General features: G+C 34.4%; 1 protein-coding gene across 1 annotated transcript in view; it reads right to left on the reverse strand.

Annotated features, from left to right (window-relative positions):
- The window catches only part of CNTLN (centlein), a 289,299-nt gene that overhangs the window by 211,720 nt on the left and 49,790 nt on the right, over nt 1-27,789 (reverse strand). The window contains exons 3-5 of the mRNA XM_037061920.1: nt 13,737-13,821; nt 1,302-1,436; nt 524-703 (exon numbers count right to left, since the gene is read on the reverse strand). Coding sequence (XP_036917815.1) covers nt 524-703; nt 1,302-1,436; nt 13,737-13,821 — 400 coding nt within the window. The remainder of the gene's footprint in view (nt 1-523; nt 704-1,301; nt 1,437-13,736; nt 13,822-27,789) is intronic.

A 27,789-nucleotide genomic window follows, 5' to 3' on the forward strand; every position in this document is an offset into this window, starting at 1 on the left:
AAGAGTATAAAAATATTATAGAAGTTGATTGCACTTTTATATCCTATGAAATGAAATTTTACTATGAATAGGTTCTCTTAAGCCAAAGAAAACACCCTCAAAAATACATATTAGTATTTTTAACTGTCTTGTGTTTTTTCAACATTTTTATTTTTTAAGGCCTCAAAACAGTCTTAAAACTATATAACAATGAATCCTAGCTGTATTTATAAATTTAAGCCCTAACTGAAAAAAGTGCAAACTCATGATTCCAAATGTTTTTTAACACATTTTATTTCAAAATGTAATGTCCTTTATTTTTTAATGATTACATTTTAGATAACTATTTGAAGTCAGTTTCCTGCTTTGAAACATCAATTTTTTAAAAGCTGTGGGTCTTAAGCGAAGGAATATAAATTAATGCTAGTCCCCACTGGTGGATTTGAATATATAACTTATTATTTAAAGAAAACAACATGTAATAAGGGTGTTATAAGAAGTTGGATTCAAAAATAACAGTGTGAATTCCATTCTCAATGCATACCTTTATTTTTGCATTAATGCTATATTTTTCTTTTCTCCAATGTGCTTCCTGTTTCTTCAGTTTCTCCAGGTCATTTAGCAGGTCAGTGCAGCGGGTACTTAATTTCTCATTTTCCTCCTCCAGATTTTTTATAAGCAGTCTGTTTTGCTCTTCCTTATTCTGTACACACTCTCTCGTGTCCTGCAGAACAGTACCACAGGGCACATAACAAACACAAAAAAATGGTGGAAAAAAAAACTAATCAGCAAATATAAACTGCACTTTTACCCTCACAGCAGCCTCTTCTATACTTGATAGCCAAGGTCACCTGTATATTTTTATTGGCCTCTTTTCATGCAGGTGGAGGGGTCATATTTTTTCACTGGATGACAGCTTTGATGAGTACACATTTGCAAAGAGCCCATTAATTGATCAAGCTGCCTTTGATGCTGTCCCCAGCTATTTTTGAGACCCACACAGACATATCCTCCCAGACCTAGGTTTTATCAATTAATAATGCCAGTCCCATCAGAATCTAATTACAAGAAGCCACATATTCACACTCCTACTTTCTTAGCTCCATTTCCATCATTAACTATTTATCTGAAAGTTATAAAGCTTGGAGTATTAGCTTTAAAGCATCTTTCTCAGAGTTTTCTCATGTGAAAAACTGTGGTACAGCAGGGCCTAAGGCAATTTTTCCTCCAAGCTTGTCACTTTCTGTGCCACAAAAGCTGACAAAGCTTAAAGTAGGACTTCAAAGCAATAGCACTGTAAAACTATGTTCAAGTCAACACACCTTAACTTCTTGCCTTTTATCTTTAAATTTCTTTTGCAAGTCGCAGAATTCTTTCCTCAAGAAAGCATTTTCTTCATCTACTGCAATCTTCCGTTTTACAAGGTCATTTATGTCCTGTTTTAATCCCAATTCTCTCTACAAAAATAAGTAAATAAGTTATTGGTGAGCTAGTATTTCTAAGAAATATTCATTTTATTTAGAAAGATTCAGATCTTGATTAAAATATAAGGATTAACTAGCTTTCATAATAACAATGCTCATTCCCTTCTTGTTGGTATGTTCATAACTTTTTAAGTACACTGTGCAAGTGTGATACCTAGTCATTAGTTTAAGATGAACAACACACAAAAACTGGATGTCAAATAGTAAGTCACATTCAGAAAGCAAGTATTTGGGATTTAGGTGTGTAATAAGAGAAAAACAAAATCTTGTGAAACATTCTACTAATTAAGGAAAATGAGTATTAGCTAAAATAACTATTACGCTTTTGAGGTATCATTTGAAAGAAATACTTTAGGGAAACAACTACAGCTTTTTAAGGCATTAATAATTTTAAAGAATAAAAAATGGCAACTTTATTTTGGTACCAAAAATATCTTGCTCCACTAAAAGAACATTCAGAATATTATAACTACCATAATTTTTAACTGAATATTCTCCTTACCTGCCTAGGTTTAGGTTTTAGGTAGAAAAACCTAAATACTTAAATGATACCTAATTGAAGGAGATACCAATGACTCAATCCTTAGTTTCCCACTCCTCTCGTTATAGCTTTCCCCTCAGAAAATGCACCCACTCTCCTAGTTCATGGTCTCATCTGTGTCTGAAAGACTACATCCTCCATAATCCAGCCCTGACTCTCCCAATCTCCAATCCCACAGCTCCAACTTCCTATGCAAACCTCAACTTGGATTATCTGCTGCCACCTAAAATTAATATGATAAAACTAAAATCTATATTCTGATACTATCTCTCTCTTAAACTTCAACTTTTGTCAACCCATCCATTTTTTCCACTAAAAGTTGCTAAGACCTATTATGTGGCTATACACACTTTTTTAAAGCCTCCTAATCATCCTTAACAGCATCCTTCCCTCAAGTCCCTTCTGCCTGTCCAACCAAGAATCAGACAATTCAAGATATAAACACAGTTTTCTTATTAAGTAATATACTCAGTAGAAACCCCTGATCTTTATTCCATCTCTGATCTATCACTGATGTTCACCTAATCATTAAATGTTTTCATTTTGTATTCTCATATTCACTTTTAATAAATATTCTCCAAAGGACTTGAGGATGAACTTAAAGATCCAGAGATAGGGTAAAAAAAATAGAAAGAGTTTAAAGAATAAAACACGTGTATCTTCTATATCCTAATCTCTTAAAGCTATAATGTTAATTGATTTTATTTTACTTCTACTTAAAAGTATTTATTTATCTTTTTATTGTTGTCCAAGTACAGTTTTCTGCCTTTCCCCCCAACCCCAGGCCAACGCCCCATCCCTCCCCACCTCCCTCCAATTTCTACCCTCCCTTCCCATTATTGTCCCTGTGTCCTTTATAATTGTTCCTACAAACCCTTCCCCCTTTTCCCTGAAATTCCCTCCCCTCTCCCCTCTGGTCACTGTCAGCCTGTTCTCTATTTCAGTGTCTTTGTTATATTTTGCTTGTTTGTTTGTTTTGTTGATTAGGTTCCTGTTAAAGGTGAGATCATATGGTATTTGTCTTTCACCGTCAGGCTTATTTCACTCAGCATAATGCTTTCCAGTTCCATCCATGCTGTTGCAAAGGATAGGAGTTCCTTTCTTTCTGCTGCATAGAATTCCATTATGTAAATGTACCACAGTTTTTTGGTCCATTCATTTACTCATGGGCACTTAGGTTGTTTCCAGTACTTGGCTATTGTAAATTGTGCTGCTATGAACATTGGGGTGCATAGGTTCCTTTGGATGGGTGGGTCAGTGTTCTTAGGATAAAATCCTAGCAGTGAAATTGCTGAGTCAAAAGGCAAATCCATTTTTAGCTTTATGAGAAAATTCCATACTGTTTTCCATAGTGGTTGTACCAGTCTACAAACCCACCAAGAGTGCAGTAGGGCTCCCTTTTCTCCACATCCTCTCCAACACTTGTTGTTTGTTGCTTTGTTTATGATGGCCATTCTGCCAGTTACTTAAAGGTATTTTAAACAATAAACATAGTCATGGGCCACTTAAGACTGAAAGTATGTTCTGAAAAATGCACAATTAGGTGATTTCATTTTTGTGTGACTATCATAGAGTGCACTTACATACACTCAGATGATATAGCCTACTATTGTAACTACATGTGCTGTATATGATTTGCAGTGCTCTAGGTGTGTTTATACGAGCATCACCAGGAACAAGTACTGCACTGTGCTACCATTATGATGGCTACGACAAAATTCCTAGGCCACAGTAATTTTTAATCATATGGAACCATATGGGACTCCATTATAATCATACAAGACTTCTGTAGTATATGTGGTCCTCCACTGACCCGAAGTTATGTGATGCATGACTATACAAACAAAAATAATCTGTGATAAGTGCAGAAGGTATTAAAAAGAGCACCCCTGTATCCACAAGCATCCAACTAAAAAAATACAACTCTACCATTATCTTTGAAGTCTTGTGTATGTTCCCTGAACCTCTCACATGGGTAAGTACTATCCTGAAACTATAGTTCTCACCCTTATCTTGCCTTTCCTTATAGTGTGAAGACATATATCCCTATTTAATGTGCTATACAGTTTAGCTTATATTTGAACTTAATATAAGTTAAATCATACTACACATATTCTGTGGCATGCTATTTTTGCTCAATATACATTACATTCCCAAATCCATCCATATTAATAGATGTACCTATGGTTCAATTAACTGGGAGTGTAATATTATTCCATTATATAAATATACTATTATATATTTATTGAAATCTTATCATAGCATATTTCACCTGCTTCGCATTTCATGTGTATATACTAGATCATGTAGTAAAATGTATTTTCTCTCTGTATGGGGATGATATTAATAAAATTTTGGAAGACACTGCTCTAAATTATATATATTTCAGGTGAAATTGCTATGTCATAGGACAGATGCATTTCAGAGTTCTCAATAGCTCCGTATCTGCAGCAACTTGACTCTGGGGCTTGTTAAATTTTAAAAATCTAGTAGATGTACATGACACCTCAATGCAGTTTTCATTTCTATTTCCTTTGTATCTGATATCAATCAACCAGTATAAAAATAGATCTATAAACATGGCCCAATCACATTTCATAGCCCATTTTTCTATTTCCATCTAAGTCTTACCCTCCTTTAAATTCAATTTCTAGCTTCTCCGCAAGCCTTTCCCAAATATCACAATAATCTGGGCCATTTCTAAATTTCTGTATTGAATACATTATTCATTTGGCATATAAGATACTACCTAACCTTTTAATTTTTCCTCTATGTATATATATTGTCTCTAAAACCAGGTTAGTAAATATTTATAAATGAGATTGACAATGAATTATAAATTCAATGAACTTAATTTTTAAATAAAAAGCACACTACAATGAGAAATTAGTTAACCAAAACTATCATATTCTGATCATTCATTTAATAAATTTTACGTTATATTATATAATCATTAAAACAATATATTAGATAAAGAGGTTCTCCCAGTAGAGGAGGATTAATTAAGCCCTTAAAGATTTGTAAAATCTTGTATAATTCAACATATTTTCTAATAAAATATACTCTCAATGATCTACTTTAAATTATAAAAGCATGGGAATTTATAATTACAGTTCATTTTACAATTTAACTTTATGAAACTTTTTCAATAAACTTTTCTAGGAAGAGTACATTCTTAATGGTCTGGGTTGAGTTGATATTAAAATAGCAAGTAGAACTCAGAGGAACCATAAAGTAAAAAGGGTGACAAGAGAAAGTATGTGTGGAACAAATAATTTATTATGAATAAGCCATGAAATGAATAATTCACATCATGGTCAAAGAAGTCTATAGACTAAGAAGAGAATGATAGTGAGTATGAAGCAGGAAAAAAAGGGCAGAGGGCAGCATCACAAAGCCTAAAACTCTATCAGGCAATACTTGAGCATACTTAATTTATTATTTATATGGCTTACCTTAAAATAGACCAGAAAGTTTTAATACAAACAGATAAGCAATGAAACCAAAACTAAAACAATGCTAAGTATAGAAAGAGAAAGGAGTAAGAGAACTAATTATAATTGAGAACCAAAACTTATTTTTCAGTTTTCTAGAAGGTAAAGAAAACAGGAAAATATAATGTTAAAGAGCAATCATCATCTAATTAAATACAATATACAGGTTATTAGCAGAGTTGTGTTATCTAAAGCAATATTAGAAGGGGGATTTATTATACAACCTATTTTATAACTAACAGTGACAAAGCTAAAGCACAGTCTTATCAAAACAAGTTATACTACAATTTTGCACTATTACCAATAAAATATCATATCAGACTGCACTTCTATGGAAGTTTTTATGCAACTAGCTAAAAACACAGTATATGTATATAACTTGCTAATAATTTAAGACTTATATAAGCTAAGGAGTTGTCATTCTTAACTATTACTGTATTCCATGGGCTAGAAGTTTTGAAAATTTAGAACTATTTATATAATATCACTCAGTGGAACAACAAAACACAATGGAGGGACCCTTCCTGGTTTCCAACCCCACATGTAAGAAAGTTGTTGGTCATCTGCCCTATTCACACAACATTAAAAAAGCTGAAAAAACAAAATCAGCAACTCTTCTTAGCTGCATCAGAGAAATGAGATCATCAGGCAAACTACTATTCCCAAAACTGGAGAGTCAAACAGGCAGATAGAGAGAATCACAATTTCCCAAAGCAGAAATCCAGGAGAAAACTTCATGGGAACATTTACTGGGATAGGAGAAACCTTATCTACAGTTGAGTAATTGCTGGAGGACCAGTGTAGATATGTTTGAGAGTTAAAAGGTCCAGCAGGGCCCAGTCCTAGGGAGATGGGCAGCTGAGCCAGAGAGGACACACAGCAAGGTGTCAAACCACCCAGGCAAGTCAGGACTGGCTGAATGAGAAATTAAAGACTCAAAGCTAGATGTAAACTACTGCGGGGTTGCCACAGAGAGATAAACTCCCAGTCTCACAGGAGAGTTCATTGGAAAGCGGGGCTAGAGTGGAGCAAGAGAGTACACTGTTCCCTCTCTGACCCCTCCTCCACACACAGCGCCACAACGCGGCAAAGAGGGTTGGCATCTAGATGTAAAATCATGCAGTGCTTGCAGTGGTGGGAGAAACTCCAAGCCCCAAAAGAGTTTGTTGGAGAGATCCGGGGGATCCTACAACTCACACAAACCCACCCACCCAGGAATCAGCACCTGAAAGGGCACGATCTGCTTGTGGGAAGTGAGGGAAGTGATAAAAAGTGAGGCTGGAACATAGCAAGTGAGCAGTATTGTTCCCTCTCATGCCCCTCTCCCATAGACAGTGCCACAACATAGCAAAGAAGGTCGGCCCACCCTTGTGAATACATAAGGCACCACCCCTTACAACATAACAGGTGCCCTGAGACAAAGAAATATGGCCCAAATGAAAGAACAAATCAAAACTCCAGAAAAAGAACTACATGATGAAGAGATAGACAACCTGTCAGATGCAGAGTTCAGAACACTGGTAATCAGGATGCTCACAGGAATGACTGAGTTTGGTAGCAAAATGAAGGAAGAAATGAAGGTTATACAAAGTGAAATAAAGAAAAATAGAAAGGGAATCAACAGTGAAGGAAAGGAAACTGGGACTCAAATGAACAATTTGGAACAAAAGGAAGAAATAAACACTCAACCAGAACAGAATGAGGAAACTAGAGTTCGAAAAAGTGAGAAGAGGCTTAGGGACCTCTAGGATTTCTCGGAGCGTTTCAACATCCGAATCATAAGGGTGCTGGAAGGAGAAGAGGAAGAGCAAGAAATGGAAAACTTACTTGAACAAATAATGAGAACTTATTTGAACAAATTGAGAACTTCCCCAATCTGGTGAAGGAAATAGACTTCCAGAAGGTCCAGATAGCCCAGAGAGTTCCAAAGAATTGGGACTCAAGGAGTTGGGACACAAAGACACATCATAATTAAGTCATGCAATAGTAAAGATAAGTAGGGAATGTTCAAAGCAGCAAGAGGAAAGGAGACAGTTACCTGTAAAGAAGTGCCCATAAGACTATCAGCTGATTTCTCAAAAGAAACCTTGTAGGCAAGAAGGAACTGGAAAGAAGTATTTGAAGTCATGAAAGGCAAGGACCTACACCCAAGATGACTGTATCCAGCAAAACTCTCATTTAGAATGGAAGGGCAGATAAGTGCTTCCCAGATAAGGTAAAATTAAAGGAGTTTATCATTACCAAACCCTTATTATATGAAATGTTAAAGGGATCTAAGAAATAGAAGAAGATCAAAAATTATCTTAACAGCAAAACAACAACAAACTCACAGCTATGAACAACTGAAGCTAAAAACAAAAAACAAAAGCTCAGCAAACAACTAGAACAGGAACAGAATCACAGAAATGGAGATCACATGGAGGGTTTTCACTGTGGGGGGAAGGGAAGAATGGGGCGGGAAGGTACAGGGAATAAGAACTATGATTGGTAGTCATGAAATATACAGGGAGAGATTAATAATGGTACAGGAAACAGAGATGTCAAAGAACCTACATGTACAACCCATGGACTCGAACTGAGGTGGGGAATGCTGGAGGGTTGGGGGACACAGGGTGGAGGGGGGATAAAAGGGAGAAAAAATTGGGAAAACTCTAATAGCATAGTCCATAAAATATGCTTTAAAAAAAGAGAAACTATTTTCCTAAAGTCTAGTGGGGTTTTGCCAGAGACTAACCAACATGGAGGAAAAAAATACCCAACTTCAACACCCTCTAGCTTTCCTATTTCTCCCAAGGGAGCAAAATCTGAAAAGCTCTTTGAAAGTAACAGCCTAGGGGCACCTTAAAGAAGACAGTATACTTCCCACCCCCTCACACCTCACCACCATATCAACAGGGCTTCTATATAATAACTAAAAAGGTTGTGTGTCCACATGACAAGTGTCTAGAGAAACCCAAATAAAAAAGGACACCAAAGCAGAGTTTAGCCTCTGACATATACAACCACAACAGTAAACACCCTAACCTGATAAAGTTAAAATCTCATCCTCAAGGCCTTTTTCCCTCAGTACTTTTTACCCATTTGGTTAGTTTTGTGTGTCAATTTGGCTAGACCATGTTTTTTGATCAAACATCATTCTACATATTGCTGTGAAGGTTTTTTTAGATGAGATCAACTCTTAAATCAGTGGAATCTGAGTAAAATAGATAACCCCTCCATAATGTGACCAGCCTCATCCAATTGGTTGAAGGCCATAAGCAAAAGGAATATGGTCATCTGAAGAAGAAATTTTTCCTCCAAAGTACCAACAGCAACTCTTCCCTGAGTCTCCAGCCTGTAATGCAGAGTTCATACTTGCCAGCCCATAACGGCATGGGCCTATGCTTTAAAATCAATTACCTCTCAATCAATCAATCTCTCTCTCTCTCTCTCTCAGATTTTGGTCCCATTTAGGACTTTGTTCTTAAGATTTCAAGTACACGAATTCTACCACCTGAATGAGCTTGGAAGCAGAGTCTTTCAAAACTAAGCCTCTAGAAGACAATTCAGCCCAGTCAAAAACCCTAACTGAAAACCCTTATGCAGTCCTCGGGAGAGGACCCAACAAAGCTTTGCCCACGTTCCTGACCCACAGCAACTTAATAAACATAAGTGCTGTTTATGATAATGTATAATACAGCAAGTGAAAAACAAATGTAAGTCAACCTATTCCACATAATTTATACTAGAAAATAATGGAGAAATGGAACATAAGCATTAGAAATACTGACAGTACATAAAAAAGAAACACAACCAAATAATGCAAAGAACAGGAAATGAAGTCCTCTAATTACTCTCTGTAAGTTAATTTCGAAATGCAGGAAAAATAATGGCTAAGTGAAAGTATAATAAATTTCTAATTTTTTCCAGGGTACAATTGAGACATACTCTAGATTTTTCAGAATGTTAGAATCAAGAGATACAGTGTTCAATACAATATATAAAATAATAAACTTAATCACAGGAACAACAATATAGACTCTAAACCCAAATGATCAATATGAGAGTGCATATACACATAAATATAAACAAAGAAAGAGAAGACATGTAGTGAATTTCAGAAACAAAAGAAATATTAAAAACAAAAGTACAAGGTATGAGAACACAGGCCAAATAAATATGTTGTTCCAAGAAAAACAAATGAGATGAACTTACCTTTAAAAAGGTAAATGGTACAAATTGAGTCAAAACACAAAGTCCAATCAAATATTATATGCAGAGATGCATCTAAATATGCAATATTATAGGGAACCCTTCCATGTGGTGTGGGAATGTAGCCCAGCCCCCAACCAGAAAAGCCAGTGGAAAGCGAGCCACACTGGAACCACACCCATAGATAGGTTCTCCTGTGGGAAATCAGGCCTGCATTATACCCCGGATGCTATGAGACTTGATTTTGCTAAAACTCTCTTACCCTGAATTGAGGCAGAAAATGCTTACCATAATTTCCTAAAATCTAAGCTAAACCTCCCAAGTATGGAGTGTGACCGGTTTAACCACTTTTCCTCTTGATCTGTAACACCCTCCTCTTTGAAGTAAATAGCAACATTCTTTACTTTGTTATCTATAAAAGGTAATCACTTACAGTGAACCTGTGTATAGTAAATGAGGACCATCCGAAATGTAATGTACCCAGAAAAGCAATAAAAGCCTGTCCAGGCAGGGGTTGGGGCCCTCTCTCTCTCTCTCTCTCTCGGAGTGGCTATGCAGTCCCTTTTTCTCCACAGGACTTCTGTAGTCCATGAGAATTTGTTCATTGTGGCCACAACACATGGACCCTGCTGGCCAGGATCCCCAACACAATATAAAAGAAGGAACAAAGACATAACATAGTAATAAAAAAGAAAGCTGGGAGAAAGATAATGGTTTAAGAAAAAATAAAGATATACTGTATTTTGCCATGTATAATGTGCACCCATGTTTTTGTGAGCATATTATACACAGGATTATTATGCCTGTGGTATGTAATCATTATACCCATGCATAACATACATCCTTATTTTTTCCACAAAAATTTGACCAAAAAGTGTAAGTTATACATAGCAAAATATCTGAAGAAATGAAGAGATGAAAAAGTTAGAATGAATGTGCTAAATCTTGTTAAATTAAGCCCACAGTCTCCACCTTCATTTAGAATTCTGCTAACTCAAGTCCTCTTGCATTGTATATTTTTAATTTCCTTCAGCATTACTTCCAAATATTTTGCCTAATATTTTTAAATGCAGAATTTTCTTTCTCTTCACTGTCACAATTCCTCATTCTTTTCCATTACTTTGTTAAAATTAAGTGATCTCTTAAAATGTCATGTACCAATTTTCCTCGTGTTGCTTTCTAGAATCACTAAATACTTCATTATTACTGAATTTAATCTTTTTAACAAACTCCATTTATGCCAGCATTTTACAACTTGACTACCTTTTGCTTCTTAAAATTTTGTTTTTGATTCATGAGATACTGCATTGTACTTCTCTCTCTTCTTCCCTGAACAGTCAGTGTATCCTTTACTGAACTTTGCTCTTCCTCTCACCCATTAACAATATCAACAATATCTTGTTCTCAGAATTCTCACTGTTTAAGCTCTTCCCTTAGCTATAACACTAAATATCTACATCTTAAAGAGAAAACTCCCTTCCAAAGGTCAGATTCATGCTTTCAGAAGTTTGCTTAAAAAATCTCTAAATGGAAATCCCACCAATAACTAAAACACAAATTATCTAAAAGATCATAACCTAATTCTCACAGTAAGTTGTTACTGCTGATAATAACCCTATTTCTGATAATAATGACACTGTTCTCTGGTTTGTCCAGGCTAAAAACCTAATAGTCGCTTTCAAATTACTGTGAAGTCCTATGGTTATAATTCACATATCTTTCATTCCTGAATACCTAACAGTTAAGGTTCGTGTCATTACTTTTAAGAGTATGAAAATAACTCATAATAGGTCTTTCCACCATCTTTCCCCTTTTCAACTGACTACACTAATTGTCCCCTTTATTTTCACAGACTGCCGCTCAATTAACTAAGTTCCCAATCAAAAACCTAGACAGATTTCTTTGGCCTATCAGTAAAATTCAAATTTTTCCTTCAAGCAATCAAGGCCTTTCCTTAATATATGTGCAACATAACATTAGTCTTATATCAGCCTGCATACCTACACATTATCTATGAAACAAACTATAAATTTCAATATTATCCAAACATATTCCTACGTTCATGCATTTTGCTCAGTGTTCACTCTGGGCAAATCCTCCTACATTCTCTAACTAGTGAAACCCATTTTGACACCTCAAGGCCTCGCCATATACTGTAATCAGTCCTTCCTTTGAATCTTTACAATATTCTGCTTATGATTCTCTGGTGGTACATATAATACATTGTTTTTTTCTGTTTATACATTCAACAATATCCAATGAGCATCTATTATGAGCCAGGCAATATGGTAAATATTAGGTGCCAGATAAACTAAGGTCAATGGTTATACAAGATTCTCCACCCAACAACATAAAAAAATTTCAAAAAGAATGTCAACATTTTTTTTAAATGCATGCTACAGCTATCTAGAACAAGTGAACTGAGCATTGCAAACTTAATGCCCAAGGATACAAAATAGTGCCAAAATCCATTCTCCCCTGTACAATAGAGTTGTAACTGAGAAAGTGATTGCTCAGCCTGGATCCACATTTTCCCAAACCCCCTGAATCCTGGAGTGTCCATATGATTCACTTTTACCAATGAATGTAAGTACAGATGATGTTTGTCACTTCTAAGTCGTAAAGCTGTATCAATTAGACAGCTTAGCCTAGCCTTGGCACATGACAATATTTATCTTAGAAGGCATTTTGACATTGTTTGATATACAGATGGCAAATAGAACTGGTTTTATCCCCACAACAAACTGATTAACATGTTGTTTCTAAAATTTCATCAATATACTGTCAATTACAACCTCTACTATAAAGAAAACAGAATGTTGCCCTGGGTGGTAGTTCAGTTGGTAAGCTGTCTTGCTACACCAAGGCTGCAGGTTCAACCCCTGGTCAGGGCATACACAAGAATCAACCAATGAATGCATAAATAAGTGGAACAGTAAGTTGATGTTTCCCTCTTTCTCTTTCTCTTTCTCTCTCTTTCTCTGTCTCTAGAAAATTCATGTTTCTCTTTCTCTCTCTCTGAGATCAATAAATAAAATTTTTTCAAAAAGAAAACACAAACTTGTGAAAGGTATAAATTTCAAAATTTGTATGTCAAATAGGAATCTATATTTCATTTTTAAAACAGTTTATATGAAAGCAGAGAATGGAAAAAATAATTTCATCTTTTATCTAAGTTAACTTCCACCTTTAGTCTTCTAATGAAACAGCTTTATAACAATAACCAACCTAAGATCAAAGTTCTCATGATCCTTCAATGAGCTAGGAAGGAAAATAGAGTCAAAAGCCAGAAGAAAATAGTTGCCAAAAACAACCTCCATTTAACTCAGAAAAAATTATAGGTCATTTAACCCACAGGAACAATTGGGTACAAAATTAATTTAAACATATTATGTATGACATAGGCCAGTCTTATAACAAATTTCTTGCACCTTTATTTTGAAGATGTTTATACCTTGAAAATAGTTCCTAGAAGTACTGACCAAATGGATTTTTGCAGTGGTAATATACTGATTGTATAAATTATATGTAATGATATACTTATATAGTCAGTATATTTATTATATAGTTATATGCAATAGTATAATTTACTGATTATACACAAAAGATAACATCATGCTAACTCAAAAATACAAGCTTTCAAAAGATCAAATAGAATCATCCTAGTTACTGTTGATGTTTTCTACAAACAAAACCATATGAAAACTTATAAGTTTCAGCAATGAACAATAGTTATTAAAAGCAAAAGACAAAATTTCATAAAACAATGAATAAGTGCTAGAAACTGCTATAAAACTCTAACACCATCTTAAGAGTTTTAATGTATAAATAACATAGCCTATTAATTCAGAAAACAGTAAGTTACAAGCAAATTACAATAACAAAGAATAATCCAACTATGGTAGTTTCAAAATAGTAATGGTTCAGTATAATGATATTCTTACCGATATTCTCATTGAACATTATTGCAGAAATAATTTAAAATAATCATAAAAATCTATTTCCTGAAAGAAATACAGTATTTTAAATATTTGCTATAATACCAACCTGTTCCAATTCTTGTATTTTAGCATCCTTGACTTGCAGAATTTCTAAAACTTTTCTGTCTTTAGCTTCAGATTTCTGTTTCTCTCTAGAAACAAATACATATATATGTATTTATACGCATTGAGAGTTTATTAGTCATAATTAGTAGCTAATCCTTTAAATTTTGACATCCTGATAATGAGTGTCACTTTAAAACATAAAAAATTAAGTTATCTGCCCTGGCTGGTGTAGCTCAGTGGATTGAGCGCGGGCCTGTGAAGCAGAGGATCACGGTTCGATTCCCAGTCAGGGCACATGCCTGGGTTGCAGGCCAGATCCCAATGGGGGACACATGAGAGGCAACCACACATTGATATTTCTCTCCCTCTCTCCTTCCCTTCCCCTCTCTCTGAAAATAAATAAATAAAATATATTTAAAAAAAAATTAAGTTATCTGAGGTTGACAGCCCTTTCTGAATTAGTCAGAAACCATACGGCCAGTGATGGCAACAACTGAGAACTGCTCGCAACTAAAACAACTTCATATTAAAAAACAGTTCAGTTTCTAAATTTAGATGCATAATAAAAATACTTAAAATATGTTTAATCTTCATTAAAATAACCATTGTATAATCAATTTAAAATAATACATAAACATGATACATTATATAGGAAATTATATTAAGAATAAAATATTTATCACCATTTAAGTAAAAGCCTCAAAAAGGGGAGAGCTTGAGAATTACTAACAACCAACACTGAATAAATGAGGGAGAAATATATTGGACACTTATTTACATTTTTAATTTTAAAAATAGGTAAAATAAATAGAAATATGTACCTAAATCGCTCATGATTCACAAAGTGTAGAGGTAAAGAAAAAGAAAAGAACCCTCACTTGAGAAAGAGTGAAATAAATAAAGACCTTACAAGGCACAGAGGGATATTAGAATGCAATCAGAAAAACATACCACTGGTTATAAGAAATTTAAATAGTACATTTTAAAAAATTAGACTTCTAATAAGTTAGCATAGTAAGTTCATACTTTGAGGCTCTTCTGTGTTCTCTACGTTTATAGTATCAACAGAAGAACATAGAAGAAAAAAATAAGGCAACATGGCCACATCTCTAAGGATCACCAACTAAACAGAAATATATTGCTACGGATAGGGATGATGCAGACTAAGGTGGAAAGAGTTTAGCTCCCGGTAGATAATAGGAAATAAGCTTCCTGCTCAATCTGGAGAAGCACAGTGAGGTTCATTGTTTGAAACCAGAAACTGGGTGGGGCTCCCAAATTCTTAGAGGCTGAGAAAGCTTCCACCAGCCTTGCCTGGAACTAAGTATTTTTTATATGAAAGTCCAGAACAGCAAAAGTATATAGATACAGCATCCTAATCAGAAGCTGAGCCAAAATGCCCCATGGCTTAGGTACTAAATATAGCAAATCCTCTGTCTCTCTGTTGGCTAAGAGCCACAAACTACCAATACAAATCCTATTTCAGGATAGGGGAATGGGATTAGGGTAACAATTTAATGGCAATCATAAATTTTCTAGAGAGAAAAAAAACATTAGACAAGGAGGGGTGGTGAAGAGAACAATAAAAGCAATCCTCCCACTCAAGATGTATCCACAAACAAAAAAATCCAAAATACATGAAGAAAACACACACTCTACAACTCTCCCCACATACAACACATGCACACACTAACTCAACAATCTGGAAAAGTAACATACAAAATGAAAATAACACACTAGAAAAAAAATTTGAAATAAGGATCTTTAAAGATAAAGAAGAATGATTAAAATGAAACTGGAAACAATAAAGTGGATCTTAAAAAAACTATTAAAAATCTTGAAAATAAAAATATAATCACTGAATCAAAAAAAAATTAAATGGGCTAAGCTCAAAACTAGATATAAAAAGGCAATCAGTAAAATGGATAATATTAATAAGGGACTCATTCAGAACACTGCATAGAAAATGATGAGATTAAAAATATAAAATCAGCCCTGGCTGGTGTAGCTCAGTGGATTGAGTGTGGGCCTGTGAACCAGAGGATGACAGTTCGATTCCTAGTCAGGGCACATGCCTGGGTTGCAGGCCAGTTCCTGGCAGGGGACACACGAGAGGCAACCATACATTGATATTCCTCTCCCTCTCTCCTTCCCTTCCCCTCTAAAGATAAATAAATAATATATATATATATATAATCAATTTTAAGACATGCACCTTTACTAGGAAACTCTAACATATGCGTGAAGAGTTCCAAAAGTAGATAATGGTGAGATAAAATATAATGCATTAGTTTTAGAAGGTAACCATAGAGAATGGTTTAGAATTAAACAGAGTTCTCAGATTAAAAGATATCTACCAAAACAAATATGAACAAAAGAAAAAACATATCTATACATTAATGTACCATTCACTCAACAAGTATTTACTGAGTACTTCTTACATGATAGGCACTGTCCTAGAGACTGGGAACAAGGCGCTGCAGTGAACAAAATAAAGCAAGAGGCTGTCTTTGTGGAATAAACATTCTAGTTCATGCATCTTGAAAACATTTGATGAATAACTGAACACAGAGTATGTCAACTGGCTGTAAATATAATAAAAAAATAAACTCGGGTAAAGAAGAAGAGAATATCTAGTGTCAGAGAACTGGTGAGTAAAAGGAAAGTTGCTATGTTTTATAGTATAATTAACAAAGGTTTGAGTAGAGACTTAAAGGAAGGGAGAGTCATAGAGCTCTCAAAGAAGAGTTTCCCAAGCCATGCGACCAGTAACAAGTAGGCAAAAACATAACTGATATATTTAAAGAATAGTAAAAAAGGAAATTTATCTCCCCTTGTATGGACAAGGAAAAAATGGTAGATGAGAACAGAGAGATCACTGGGAATAAAGTAATATAATGTCTTCCAAGCCTTTTGAACATTGAATCTGACTCAGTAAAATAGGAAGACAGAGAATAGATAGGTTTGAGCAGAGAAAGAACATAATACAAATTATTATTTTATGAATTACCATACTGCCTTTTGGGTTGAGAAAAGCCTCTAAAGGTCAAGGGTAGAAGAAGAGAAACCAGTCTGGAAGCAACTGAAATACCTCAGGTGAGAAATAAATACGAATTGCACAAGATAGGTACGCACAGTAGTATTTAGAAGTGATAAAATTCTTCATATTTTGAAGGTAGAATAGGATTTCTTGATACATTAGATATGAAACATAAAAAAGAAGGAAATCAAGAATATTTCCCAGGCTTTTATTTGAGCAACTGGAATAATGGAGTAGACACTATCTGAGATATAGAGGGTAAGAATGAGGGACAATTAAGATTTGGGATTTGGGATTTGGACCTGTTACATTTGAGCTGCCTAATCAACATCCAAGATGTAGCTGGATAACAAGTCTCGAATCAGTTAAGAAGTCAAAGACTAAAAATAAAACTTTAAGAGTCATCCAAATACATTTAGGACCATAAGTAAATGGGATCACCTAGGTAGTGATTTTGGATAGAGAAGCCTGAGAATTGAATCTTGTGGCACTCCAACATACGTTAGTAAGATGAGAAAAAAAGAGTAAGTCATACCAAGAAGGTTAAGCAATCATGTAAGAAGAAAATTGAGAGAAATTAAGTGTGTAAGTGTTTCTAGAAGAAAGGAATCAATTGTGCCAAATGCTACAAACGTATTAAAGAAGATAAAGACTGAGAAGTGAATGCTGGAATTAGCAATTTTGAGGTCACTGGTGACTCTGACAAGAGCTGTTTCAGGAGAATGGTGGGTATGAAAGCCTAAAGACAGGAGTGAGTTCGAGAGAAAAGAAAACACTGGAGATAGTACAAACTACTCTTCAGACAAATTTTTGCAGTAAAAAGAAACACAGAAACAGAACAGTAGATCAAGGGAAATGTGAGATCAAAAGATTTAAAATGGAAGACAAATAGCGTATGTGTATGTTGACAGAAATAATTGGGGGCAATAAGAGACACTGATGATGTATGAGAAGGGAGAATTTCAGAGTCCTTGAAGCTATGAATACACATAGAAAGCTTGCCCTTAGATGACAGTATGAACAGTTCTACCAAAGAAATAGAAAGGAAAATATGAGTATAGACTTAGACATATTGGTAGATACAGTTATGGGAGGAATATAATCTCTCAGAATTAAAAGCTCCTATTTTCTCAACAGTCATTGATTGCCCACCTAAGCCACTCCATGGTATTGCTGACCAGGTATTCATTTGGTTTTTCCAAGCAGCCTGCAGTGACCTTAAATTGACACTAGCCTCTCAATGCAAGTGTACGCCCTACTCAGCAGCCCACAGAGTCATAGCAAATTTAAGTTCCTGATACAACTTCCCCAACAGTCCTTGTGAGCAATAGTCTCCTTTGCTTCCCAATACCTTTCTCTGTTGCATCCCTTGGTGAAAAACTACTGTGGGGTTTACCAAAACCCAGTTCTTATGATTCGAATTGACCACTACTGTCTTGGCCCCAAAATCCCAGAGCACCCCACCTACTAACAGTAATAAAGGCATATGCCACAGGTCCTGTCTCTCTCTGTCTGCACTCTGCTTTGACCTTCCTATGTGGTGCCTTGAGGTACTTCCTTCAGGAACTGTGAGTAATAAACTTCTCTATTTTAATTTTTCTTGTGCTCTGCTCTTGAACCATGGCTCATCATCCAGGACCCTGTGCTCCTCTTAATAAATGTCAACTTGACAAGTTCATAACAGCTATCTATCAGCCGAGAGTGAGAATGAAAAACAAAATGTTAGAAGATGACAAGGAAGTAAGCATAAAATAGTCTTCTAGGATAAGGGCATAGTAAATGAGCCAGAAAAAGAAACAAGATCATTACCAGGCAGGCTAAGGACCACTGGGCTTAGTGGTCAAAAACTTACACAGACCAGCCATGTTCAGTTCTCTGGATGTAGGCACAAATAAGGACAAAGTTGGAATAACCACATTTGACATTTTTCTAATATGTTCTGACTACTGTTTTTACTGTTTGTACTTTATCCTGCTTTATTATTTTATTTTCTACTTACCAAGCATTAACAGAACGTTTAATGCCTAATCATAGACCACTGTCTCCAACTGGGTTTTCTTTTCATTTGTGTTTCTTTTGTTAGCAGTAAAATTAAATATACTTTCAAATATTGAAATACCTTTTTTCTAATTCATTATTAACTGTCAACGTGTGCCATTTCATATTTTAGTTTTTATTGATTTATAAAACTACTTTACATATTAAATATATTTCTTTTGCTTATTTTTGTCACATATAATCTCAAATTATAACTTGAATTTTTAATTTACCATTATAAAATCACGAGTGTGTCAGAAAAATATTGTACATATCCCTGGAGAAAAGTGCCTTCAAATCCTAAAAAACAAGGCACAATGGGGTTTACCCTGGAATGAAGACACAGTTTGAGACAGCCAAAACATTAATTCCAGTCAGAAACTTCCTTTGTAAGTTCCTTTTTGGATATACTATGAATCTATTTTTTAACCTGCCAGGAATTAGTTGAATGTTTATTGCTTCCTTCTGCTCCAAACTGTTGATTTAAGTCCCAGCTTCCTTTCTGACACTGTTGGTTCCCTGTACATTTTCCCTTATGTCACTTTGCATAGCTTTCACTTTTTCCTATTTTGTGTCCATACTCAATCAGTTCTGTGAGCATCCTGATTACCAGTGTTTTGAACTCTGCATCTGATAGGTTGGCTATCTCTTCATTGCTTAGTTTTGTTTTTGGAGCTTTGATCTGTTCTTTCATTTGGGCCGTATTTTTTTTTTTTTTTGTCTTGAAGCACCTATTACGTTGTAAGGGGTAGAGTCTCAGGTATTTGCCAGAGCAGAGCAACCCATGGCCACTGTCTGTGAGGGAGGGGTCCAAGCCGGAAAAATGCCACTTGCTCAATCTCAGTGGGCTTTTAGTCACTTCCCCCACTACCCCCAAGCACATTGGGCCCTTCTCCTGCTGATTCCCAGGTAGGTGAGTTTGATCCTACAGGTCTCTCCAATGAACTCTTCTGTGAGGCTGTGAGTTTCTCCTGCCACCAAAATCCCCACAGGTTTTTTCAGTCAGAGGTTTTGAGGCTAAAATCCCGGGTTGCAAGGGCTGTCTGTCTCCCCAGATCCGAATGCAAACGTGGGACCACCTGGTCTGCCAGCAGCGCCTGGACCACCCCAGTCCTTCAGCTGCCTCCTAGCCTGAACTCCTCTACACCAGGGGTGCCTATCTCCGCCCCTCCTATCGGTCTGGATGAATGTTTCTTCTTTAATACTCCTTGGAGGTCGGACTTCCATACAGTTCAATTTTCTGGCAGTTCTGGTTACTTTTTGTTTTTAAATTTGTTGTTGTCCTTCTTTTGGTTGTGCAAGGGGGCAAAGTGTATCTACCTATGCATCTATCTTGGCCAGAAGTCCTAAGTGAGATTAACTATTTTAATTATTTTTTTAAGTAAAACTCAAAAATCTATATAGGCATTTGTCCAGCAGCTCCTCCTGGTGGTATAAATCCAGTATTTTCACAACAGGAAAATACTTCCAAGAGTTAACAGAACTACGCTATTAATACAATATTGTTTACTCAGAATAATATGATAAAAAAGTTGTTTCAAGTTTAAAATATCACCAAACTATTTGATCAATTCAATTATAATATATTCAATGTAGTTACAAGACATAAAAAAGGGTTCCTAAAAAAAGAGATACTGTCAAGAAGCTGATGATGATCAATGACTGAGACAAACTCCTGTTTAGCTAATTAGAACCACTGATGTGCAATAATGACGAGAGCTAAGAATATCTGCAGACTTCTTTAGGATGAAAAATGAAGTGAAGAGAGGCTGTCAAATATGCACAAGTTTAAAACACCAATCACTTTCCCCAAGAGTACTACCCATTTAAACAGTTAACACTGCTGCATTACCCACATGATTTGCCACATTTTTTTACCATTTTTCTAAACTCAAAAATCTGAGAAATTATTCTGAATTATTAATAATCAAAACTTTATTGTGTTATAGAATGTGCCATATATTATTCAATATGACAATTATATTTTCTGGGTTTGAGCCTATTTCTAATGAGATGACAAAAATGAAATATTTTAGTCTAAAAGAAACATGTAACTATAAATGATGTAATATTGGTCTGAATTATAAAATAAAGACAATGAAAACCAAACTTATTGATACTGATTATTCTTAATTAACAGATAGACAATAATGCACCAAATAAACCTGCTTAGACTAATGTTTTCTTTCATTTCAGTACAAAATCTATTAAAATATAGATTTTATACTTATTAATGGCTAAATGCATTCTCAATTTCCATTCAAATGCATTCTCAATTTCCTAATAACATCAAGATTCTAAAACAGCAACACTGATAAAAGTGGAAGTTTAAGCAAATTAAAATTATATCATTTATCAAATTGCTTACCCTTTTATTCACAAACTATTATAATTATTTTCCTATCTTGATATACATAATAAATTACTAGAACAATACCTATGAATATAGAATGAGAAAATTGGAAAAAGAGAAAAACTTGAAAACTTAATATTTTTAAAACACATTTACTCCCCAGTAAAAACAGCTATTGAAAAAAATTCTGAATAAAAAATGTTACTAAATCACATAATCCTGATGCATATATAACCTTTATAGCATTCAATATTGTAAAGGTCCAAGTACAGTTAAAATATTTTGCTTTAATATCAGCACATAATTTTAATACATAATCAGGAACTTCTAACTATTACATTTTATTTTTCAAATATATATACATACACACATATTTTTTTCAAATTTTACGTGAAAGGCAAAACTCGTACTGAAAGGGTCAGCCTGACACATACATGAAAATGGGTTTTGTTTTGTTTTGTTTCCTGTTCAATTAGGTAGTTTCAAAGCAGAACAAAGAACAGAATTAGGTTACATCTGAATCTGAATTTGTAAATTATAGCACAGAGATTGACTCTTCAAACAAAGTAACCATTTAATAGAACGTAGTTTAGATTTAATATATCAGGGAATAATATACGGTTATTTCAGGTACCCTTATTCATTCAAAATCATTTCTGAAAATACAAAGTTGAAACTCAAAACTTCTTCGGTTTTATAGTTAGAAATTAAATGACTTTAGTTGCTGATTTTCTTGTTTCATCTCTTTTAACTACATAGCCAGATATGTCTGCATATACTCAACATTTATGATCTCGACATCCATAAAAAAGTTGGAAAATTGTGTATTATGTCTTTAATAATCATGCAAATATTTTTCAGCCAGAATCTAGAGTCTCTTACAGTGTTCAAAAATATCAGCACTTCAGAACAGACTGTTTTAACATCTGCACATCACCAGGGTTGCCCCTAAGGATTTTTAAATGATGCCTGCCTGTGCTGAATAAAGTGCTAACTTGCACCTTGCATTTCAAACTGTGTCCTGAGCAGCCATCCAGTTGGTACAACACCAGCTGAATTCCCAGAGGCCACTGTTCACTCACGCTTGACTGCAATTATCATGTCAATATTTTGTGCTCTGATATGCAGATATGCACACATGCAAGCTGCGTAATACTTCCTTCTCCATGGAATGTTGACTTATGTTCAATGTTCAGGGAATTTCTAACAAAACCAGATACAAACTTTCAAAAACTGAAGACAATTACAATCATTTTACCTTAAGAACAAAAAATGTATTACTATGTTACCTCTGCAACGCATATAAAGGCTAATTTTTTTAAGTGCCTATGCTACTACAATTTGACAATTCTTTGAAGGTGTTTATAAAAGCTAAAAGACTATTTATCAAGCTTCTTACATCTGTATAGTAAGAATTCAAACGTGTTTTTTCATACTTTATTGCACGTTCTTTCACTTTAAACAGTACAGAGGATCCAATTAAAGACCTATTATATCCTTTGACCATCTTCCCACTCATCCACATCTCTGCCTAGGCATTTATGACTGTTGCAAGAGCTGACTAGCAGCACTGCTGCCAGATGGAGGAATTCTGGCAGCTACACTTCTGGGGTCTCCAACCAGCTATGCTACCATCATGTTCCAAAATGCAACCCCTTCTCAGGCTGTGTGGGTTTAATACACATGGGACAGTGTACAGCCATATAGCAGCTGTGCAACCCATGTGTTTAAGAGTTGAATGAAGCAGAAGCTGGAGGGAGGTTTTCCCAGTGACGAGAATATATACTATAACCTTACAACAACAGCCTGCTTATTAAGCATCTAAACTTTAACTGTAAATAGAAATGAGATACTCTCCCATCTTCTATGATATTTAAACACTAAACACCTGCATTTCAAGGGTGTAGCATGCATATCCTAAACATGCAATAAATACTAAAAATAAGTTTATTTTATTCCTTTTCATGGTTTTCACTTTCCAAAACTGAGCTGTCATGTCCATGCTAGAGGGAAAGTGAGGAAGAGGGAGAGAGAAAGAGAGAGACCACTAAAAAAATAGGAGAGTGGGTAAAGGTATTGAGAAGAGTGAGAGTGAGAAATAGGTATTGAGAAGCCTATCAGATAGTAAGTATAAATGTTAAAAAAGAAAGCAAAACATGTCTGCAAGATTTATGCAAATATAAGGTGTTTAAAAGTAAAAACAAATAAGAAAGTAAAGTAATTTCTGTGTAGGTTTCACTTGAAAATGTACATATGAAAAAGTAAAAGGTATTAACATTTGTAAAGCCTGATTATCTTTAATTTGATATTTAATATATTTCTAAATTTAAGTATTCAAATTCAAGTATAATACACACTGTTTTAAGGATCAGTAAATGCAAATAAAAATAACATCAAAAAGGCTATGAGTAGCTCTTGGAAGCCTATTATTTAGAAGATACTAATTGATTTTTCTTTGTCAAGACTTTACAAAACAAACTGAAAAAAATTTGAAGTATAACAAGAGATAATGATGATGAGTCAATACATGTAGAGCACTAAGAACTGTGTGTGAACCACAGTCAAACTTGATAAATATGTTTTATAATTGATTGTTCTATGATGTATTAAACCATGAACACACAGAACTGAAAGTATATTCTTATCATAATATTACATGAAAATATTTACCACATAGTTCAAAATATGCTTCCTTATAAAATATACCATTTTTAAAAAATCATTTTGAATCACAGTACAGTTTAGTACCATTTAGTGGGCAGATATCTTTAAGGAACACTCAGAAATCTCATTAGTCCATTACAAGACAATAATGACACTATGAAACCCAATAACAGCACAGTCTTAATTATTTCCCTTTTATATCCCCATAATAAAAATCTTTTTCTTTTTTGTTTATTCATATTAACCTGTACAGTAATACTGTATTTCATTTTTATCCCTTTTAATACCATGTTTTAGTATTTTATTCACTCACTATCTGTGTTCTAGATTATTTGTAAACATGATACACAAGCCAACTTACTCAATTTTCTATGAAGCTTCTGCTGTAAATACTTTATTATCAAAAAAATGTCAAATATTCCTTTATTTCACCATTATAACATCAGTTTTTTTGCTAATCAAAAAAATCATAAAAGACTCTCTACCTTGAAGTAGAAAAATTAGGATACTAACCATGTCAGATTCCACATAAAACTGTAATGAACAGAAGAAGAGAATAAATTAATTCAAGTACCCAGAATGTGTACCAAAGCTCCTAGAGGTGCTATAGTGAACATTCAGAGGTATGTGGGACATTTTAAATGTCTGGGGGAGACACAGCAATACTTGATATCTGTTGGACACTGCACAGACCACTAGCTAGTGGAAATTCATCAGAGTTTCAGTGCTGGATTGCACTACATTCCTTTCACGTCATCATAGATTTAAGAACTTGGGTCTTGACTACTGCTGTGATAAAAGTCAAGTTGAAAGCAGATAAGCACTGTAGGAAAAAAATTGAGGGTGGCACTGTCCAATGTGACTCCAATTCTGAGAACTTGTCTAGTACCTAACAATCTCACATAGTCTATAGCAAAATTATGGTTATTAAATAATAAAATTAAAATATATTTCTTTTTAATTTATATGTACATTTTAATGGCCATTAAATCATTAAAACAAATAACTTAATGGAACACACATGTAATTCTCTTTAATTTTAAGTAACATGAAAAAATTACTGAAATATTAAGGGCATGACAAATTGAGAACATTTGGGAACCTGTAAGTTAATTTTTAAAGAAAATATTATTTAAATGACTAAAGATTATAATGTATGAATACTTATCATAACACATAGAACAACAGAAATTTTTACTGGAGAGTCTGAAAACCCTGGTAGTAGTTCGTAATTGCTATAATTACATCTCTACTCAGTCTCATTCAACTATAATCTTGCTGCACCCTATACCATCCTCAGCATTTCATCATATACTCCTCTTCAAGTCTAAAACTGAAGAAGTGTAAAAATATAACACAGATAACGAGAAATAAGTCACATATGCTCAAGTTTCAATATGGATGCTTTGGCAAAATTTGTAACCACAAAGAATTTCTAGATACCGATATCATTACCTATATCAGCCAATTAACTTTATTATGAGAGGGCTATTTGAAACTTGGAATATTACAACAAAATTTATAGAATTTGTATATTTAGTACTTACTGAAGAATATAATTGCCATGTAAATAAAATAAAACTCACCAGGTTAAAAAAATACTTTCCTGTCATAATTTCAATTTAATATTAAGTCACTACCTATTCACAGTGAATAATATGAATTGAATTGTCTCAAAGATCTGGGTCATTTCTCAGCATATAAGGCTGAATTAAGGCCCTGGCTGGTGTAGCTCAGTGGATTGAGCGTGGGCCTGCGAACCAGAGGATCGCGGTTCGATTCCCAGTCAGGGCACATGCCTGGGTTGTAGTCCAGTTCCCAGCAGGCCAACTCCCAGCAGGGGACGCACAAAAGGCAACCATACATTGATGTTTCTCTCCCTCTCTCCTTCCCCTCTAAAGATAAATAAATAAAAAATTTTTTAAAAAAAGGCTGAATTAACTTCTACTTCCAGCCATAGAGAGGAACTAGATAGATTTGCCCTATGCCTTAAACAACTTGAAAACTACACAAAATATTTCAGATACTGGACACAGGTAGCAAAGGCCTGTGGTCCCTAAAGGAAGAGAACCAGTGAGGTAAGATGTATAATTCCTGTAGCTTACTATCTAAAGTCAGTCTTCAAGCTACAATGAAGGAAGAAGAAATACAAAGAGAGTGCAGGACTTCATTAAGTTGAGAAGATACAGGCTGAAGTTCAGGAAAGCCACAGCACATGGAATTTGTGAGGCAAACTACTGGAGGATGGAGTGTACCAAGAGCAAGAAGGCTTCAGAGGTCTCCTCTTTGTTTCAGAACTGATCTGTCTATGCTTTATGCTTTGGGCAAAAAGGAGAATCGTTGCAAAGCTGTAGACTGGACAATTCCTAGAATTCACAGAGCAATGAAAAGAGTTCACGTTCCCATCAAAGTGGAAAGACCATGTAATATACAGAGCATTAGGTAGAGTCCAAAAGAGTCATGCCCTAATACTGTGATTAAATCCACTATATAGAAAAAATGGCTACCCTGTATCTATGCTAATGAAGTCCCCCAAACATCAAATCAATCTATAAGTAACTTAACTGCATAAAAGTCCAATATTCTTTATAGGAGTATAACAATAATCAAACAATAAATAGCATACAATTCACAATGTCCAGAATCCAATAAAAAATTACCAGGCATGCAAAGAAATACAAACATATGATCCATGAGGTGGAGAAATATTAGTGATAATAGACAATTGAATTAGGAAATTCAAGGACCTTAAAATGGCCTTTATAAATATTAAAAATATACTTAGGAATTTAAAGGGAAACATGAACATAATAAAGAGTAATAGATTTTTTGAAAAGTAGAAGAATTTGTAGATGTAAAAATATATTATCTGAAATGAAAAAATACACTACAAGGGATTAGCAGCAGATTAGACAGTGCAAAGGAAAATATCATAAAACTTGAACCATGGGAATAATAACTATTCAATACAGAACCTAAGTATTTTCCTACCATTGTCTAAGATGCTTTAGTTTTATTTATGGGTATCATATTACTTTTCCAAACAATATTGTGTTCATGTGGATAATTAACAATTCTCACCAGTGGAAAAAAGTCTTTTAAAATCAATGTCAAATAAAAAAGACAGTGGTCTTTTCTAGAGAGTACAGATGCATTCACAGTAAATATATATCATAATTTTTAAAAAATAACCACTGCTTTCACCTCAATAGGAAAAATATGTTCCATAACATATGCCCTTGTGGTAGAACCAAATTAATCTTCCGAATCTTTCATACAATACAAATAAAAGACCTAAACATGATAATTGTCTTGATGTCTTTTTCTTTCTGAAAACCACTTATGGGACTTTTATGAAAAAGAAAACACTACACAACCAAAGGACACAGTAATTTTCTAGTAATCAACCCTAAAGAAATATTGATTGACTGCCTGCCAAAGAATTCAATATAATTATTTTGAAGAAACCCGGTTAGCTACAAAAGAACACAGCCATACAACTAAACAAAATCAGCAAAATCAATACATGAAAAAATGATAACTTCAACAAAAGAGAACACAAAAAGAAACAAATAGAAATTCTGAAGGTGAAGAACAAAATGAATTAAATGAAAGCTGCAATAGTCAAGAGAAGATTACATCATGCTGGAAAAAGAAACTATGAACTTGAAAATACATCATTTGAATCATCTAGTAAGAGGAGAAAAAAAGAATAAATATAATAAAGAAAGCATATGGAATATCATAAATAAGAGTGATTTGTGCCTTCTAATAGTTCCAGAGAAAAGAGTGCCAAATGTTTATTTAAAGAGCAGAAAGAAAGAAGGAGCTACTACCCTTCATGACAGCATGGATGGAACTGGTGAACATTATGCTAAATGAAATAAGCCAGGAGGTGAAAGACAAATAACATTATGATCTCACCTATAAGTGGAACCTAATCAACGAAACAAACAAGCA

This window comes from Sturnira hondurensis, unplaced genomic scaffold, assembly GCF_014824575.4.
Source record: "Sturnira hondurensis isolate 20B ecotype Veracruz unplaced genomic scaffold, ASM1482457v3 Scaffold0013559, whole genome shotgun sequence".
Classification (NCBI taxonomy): domain Eukaryota; kingdom Metazoa; phylum Chordata; class Mammalia; order Chiroptera; family Phyllostomidae; genus Sturnira; species Sturnira hondurensis.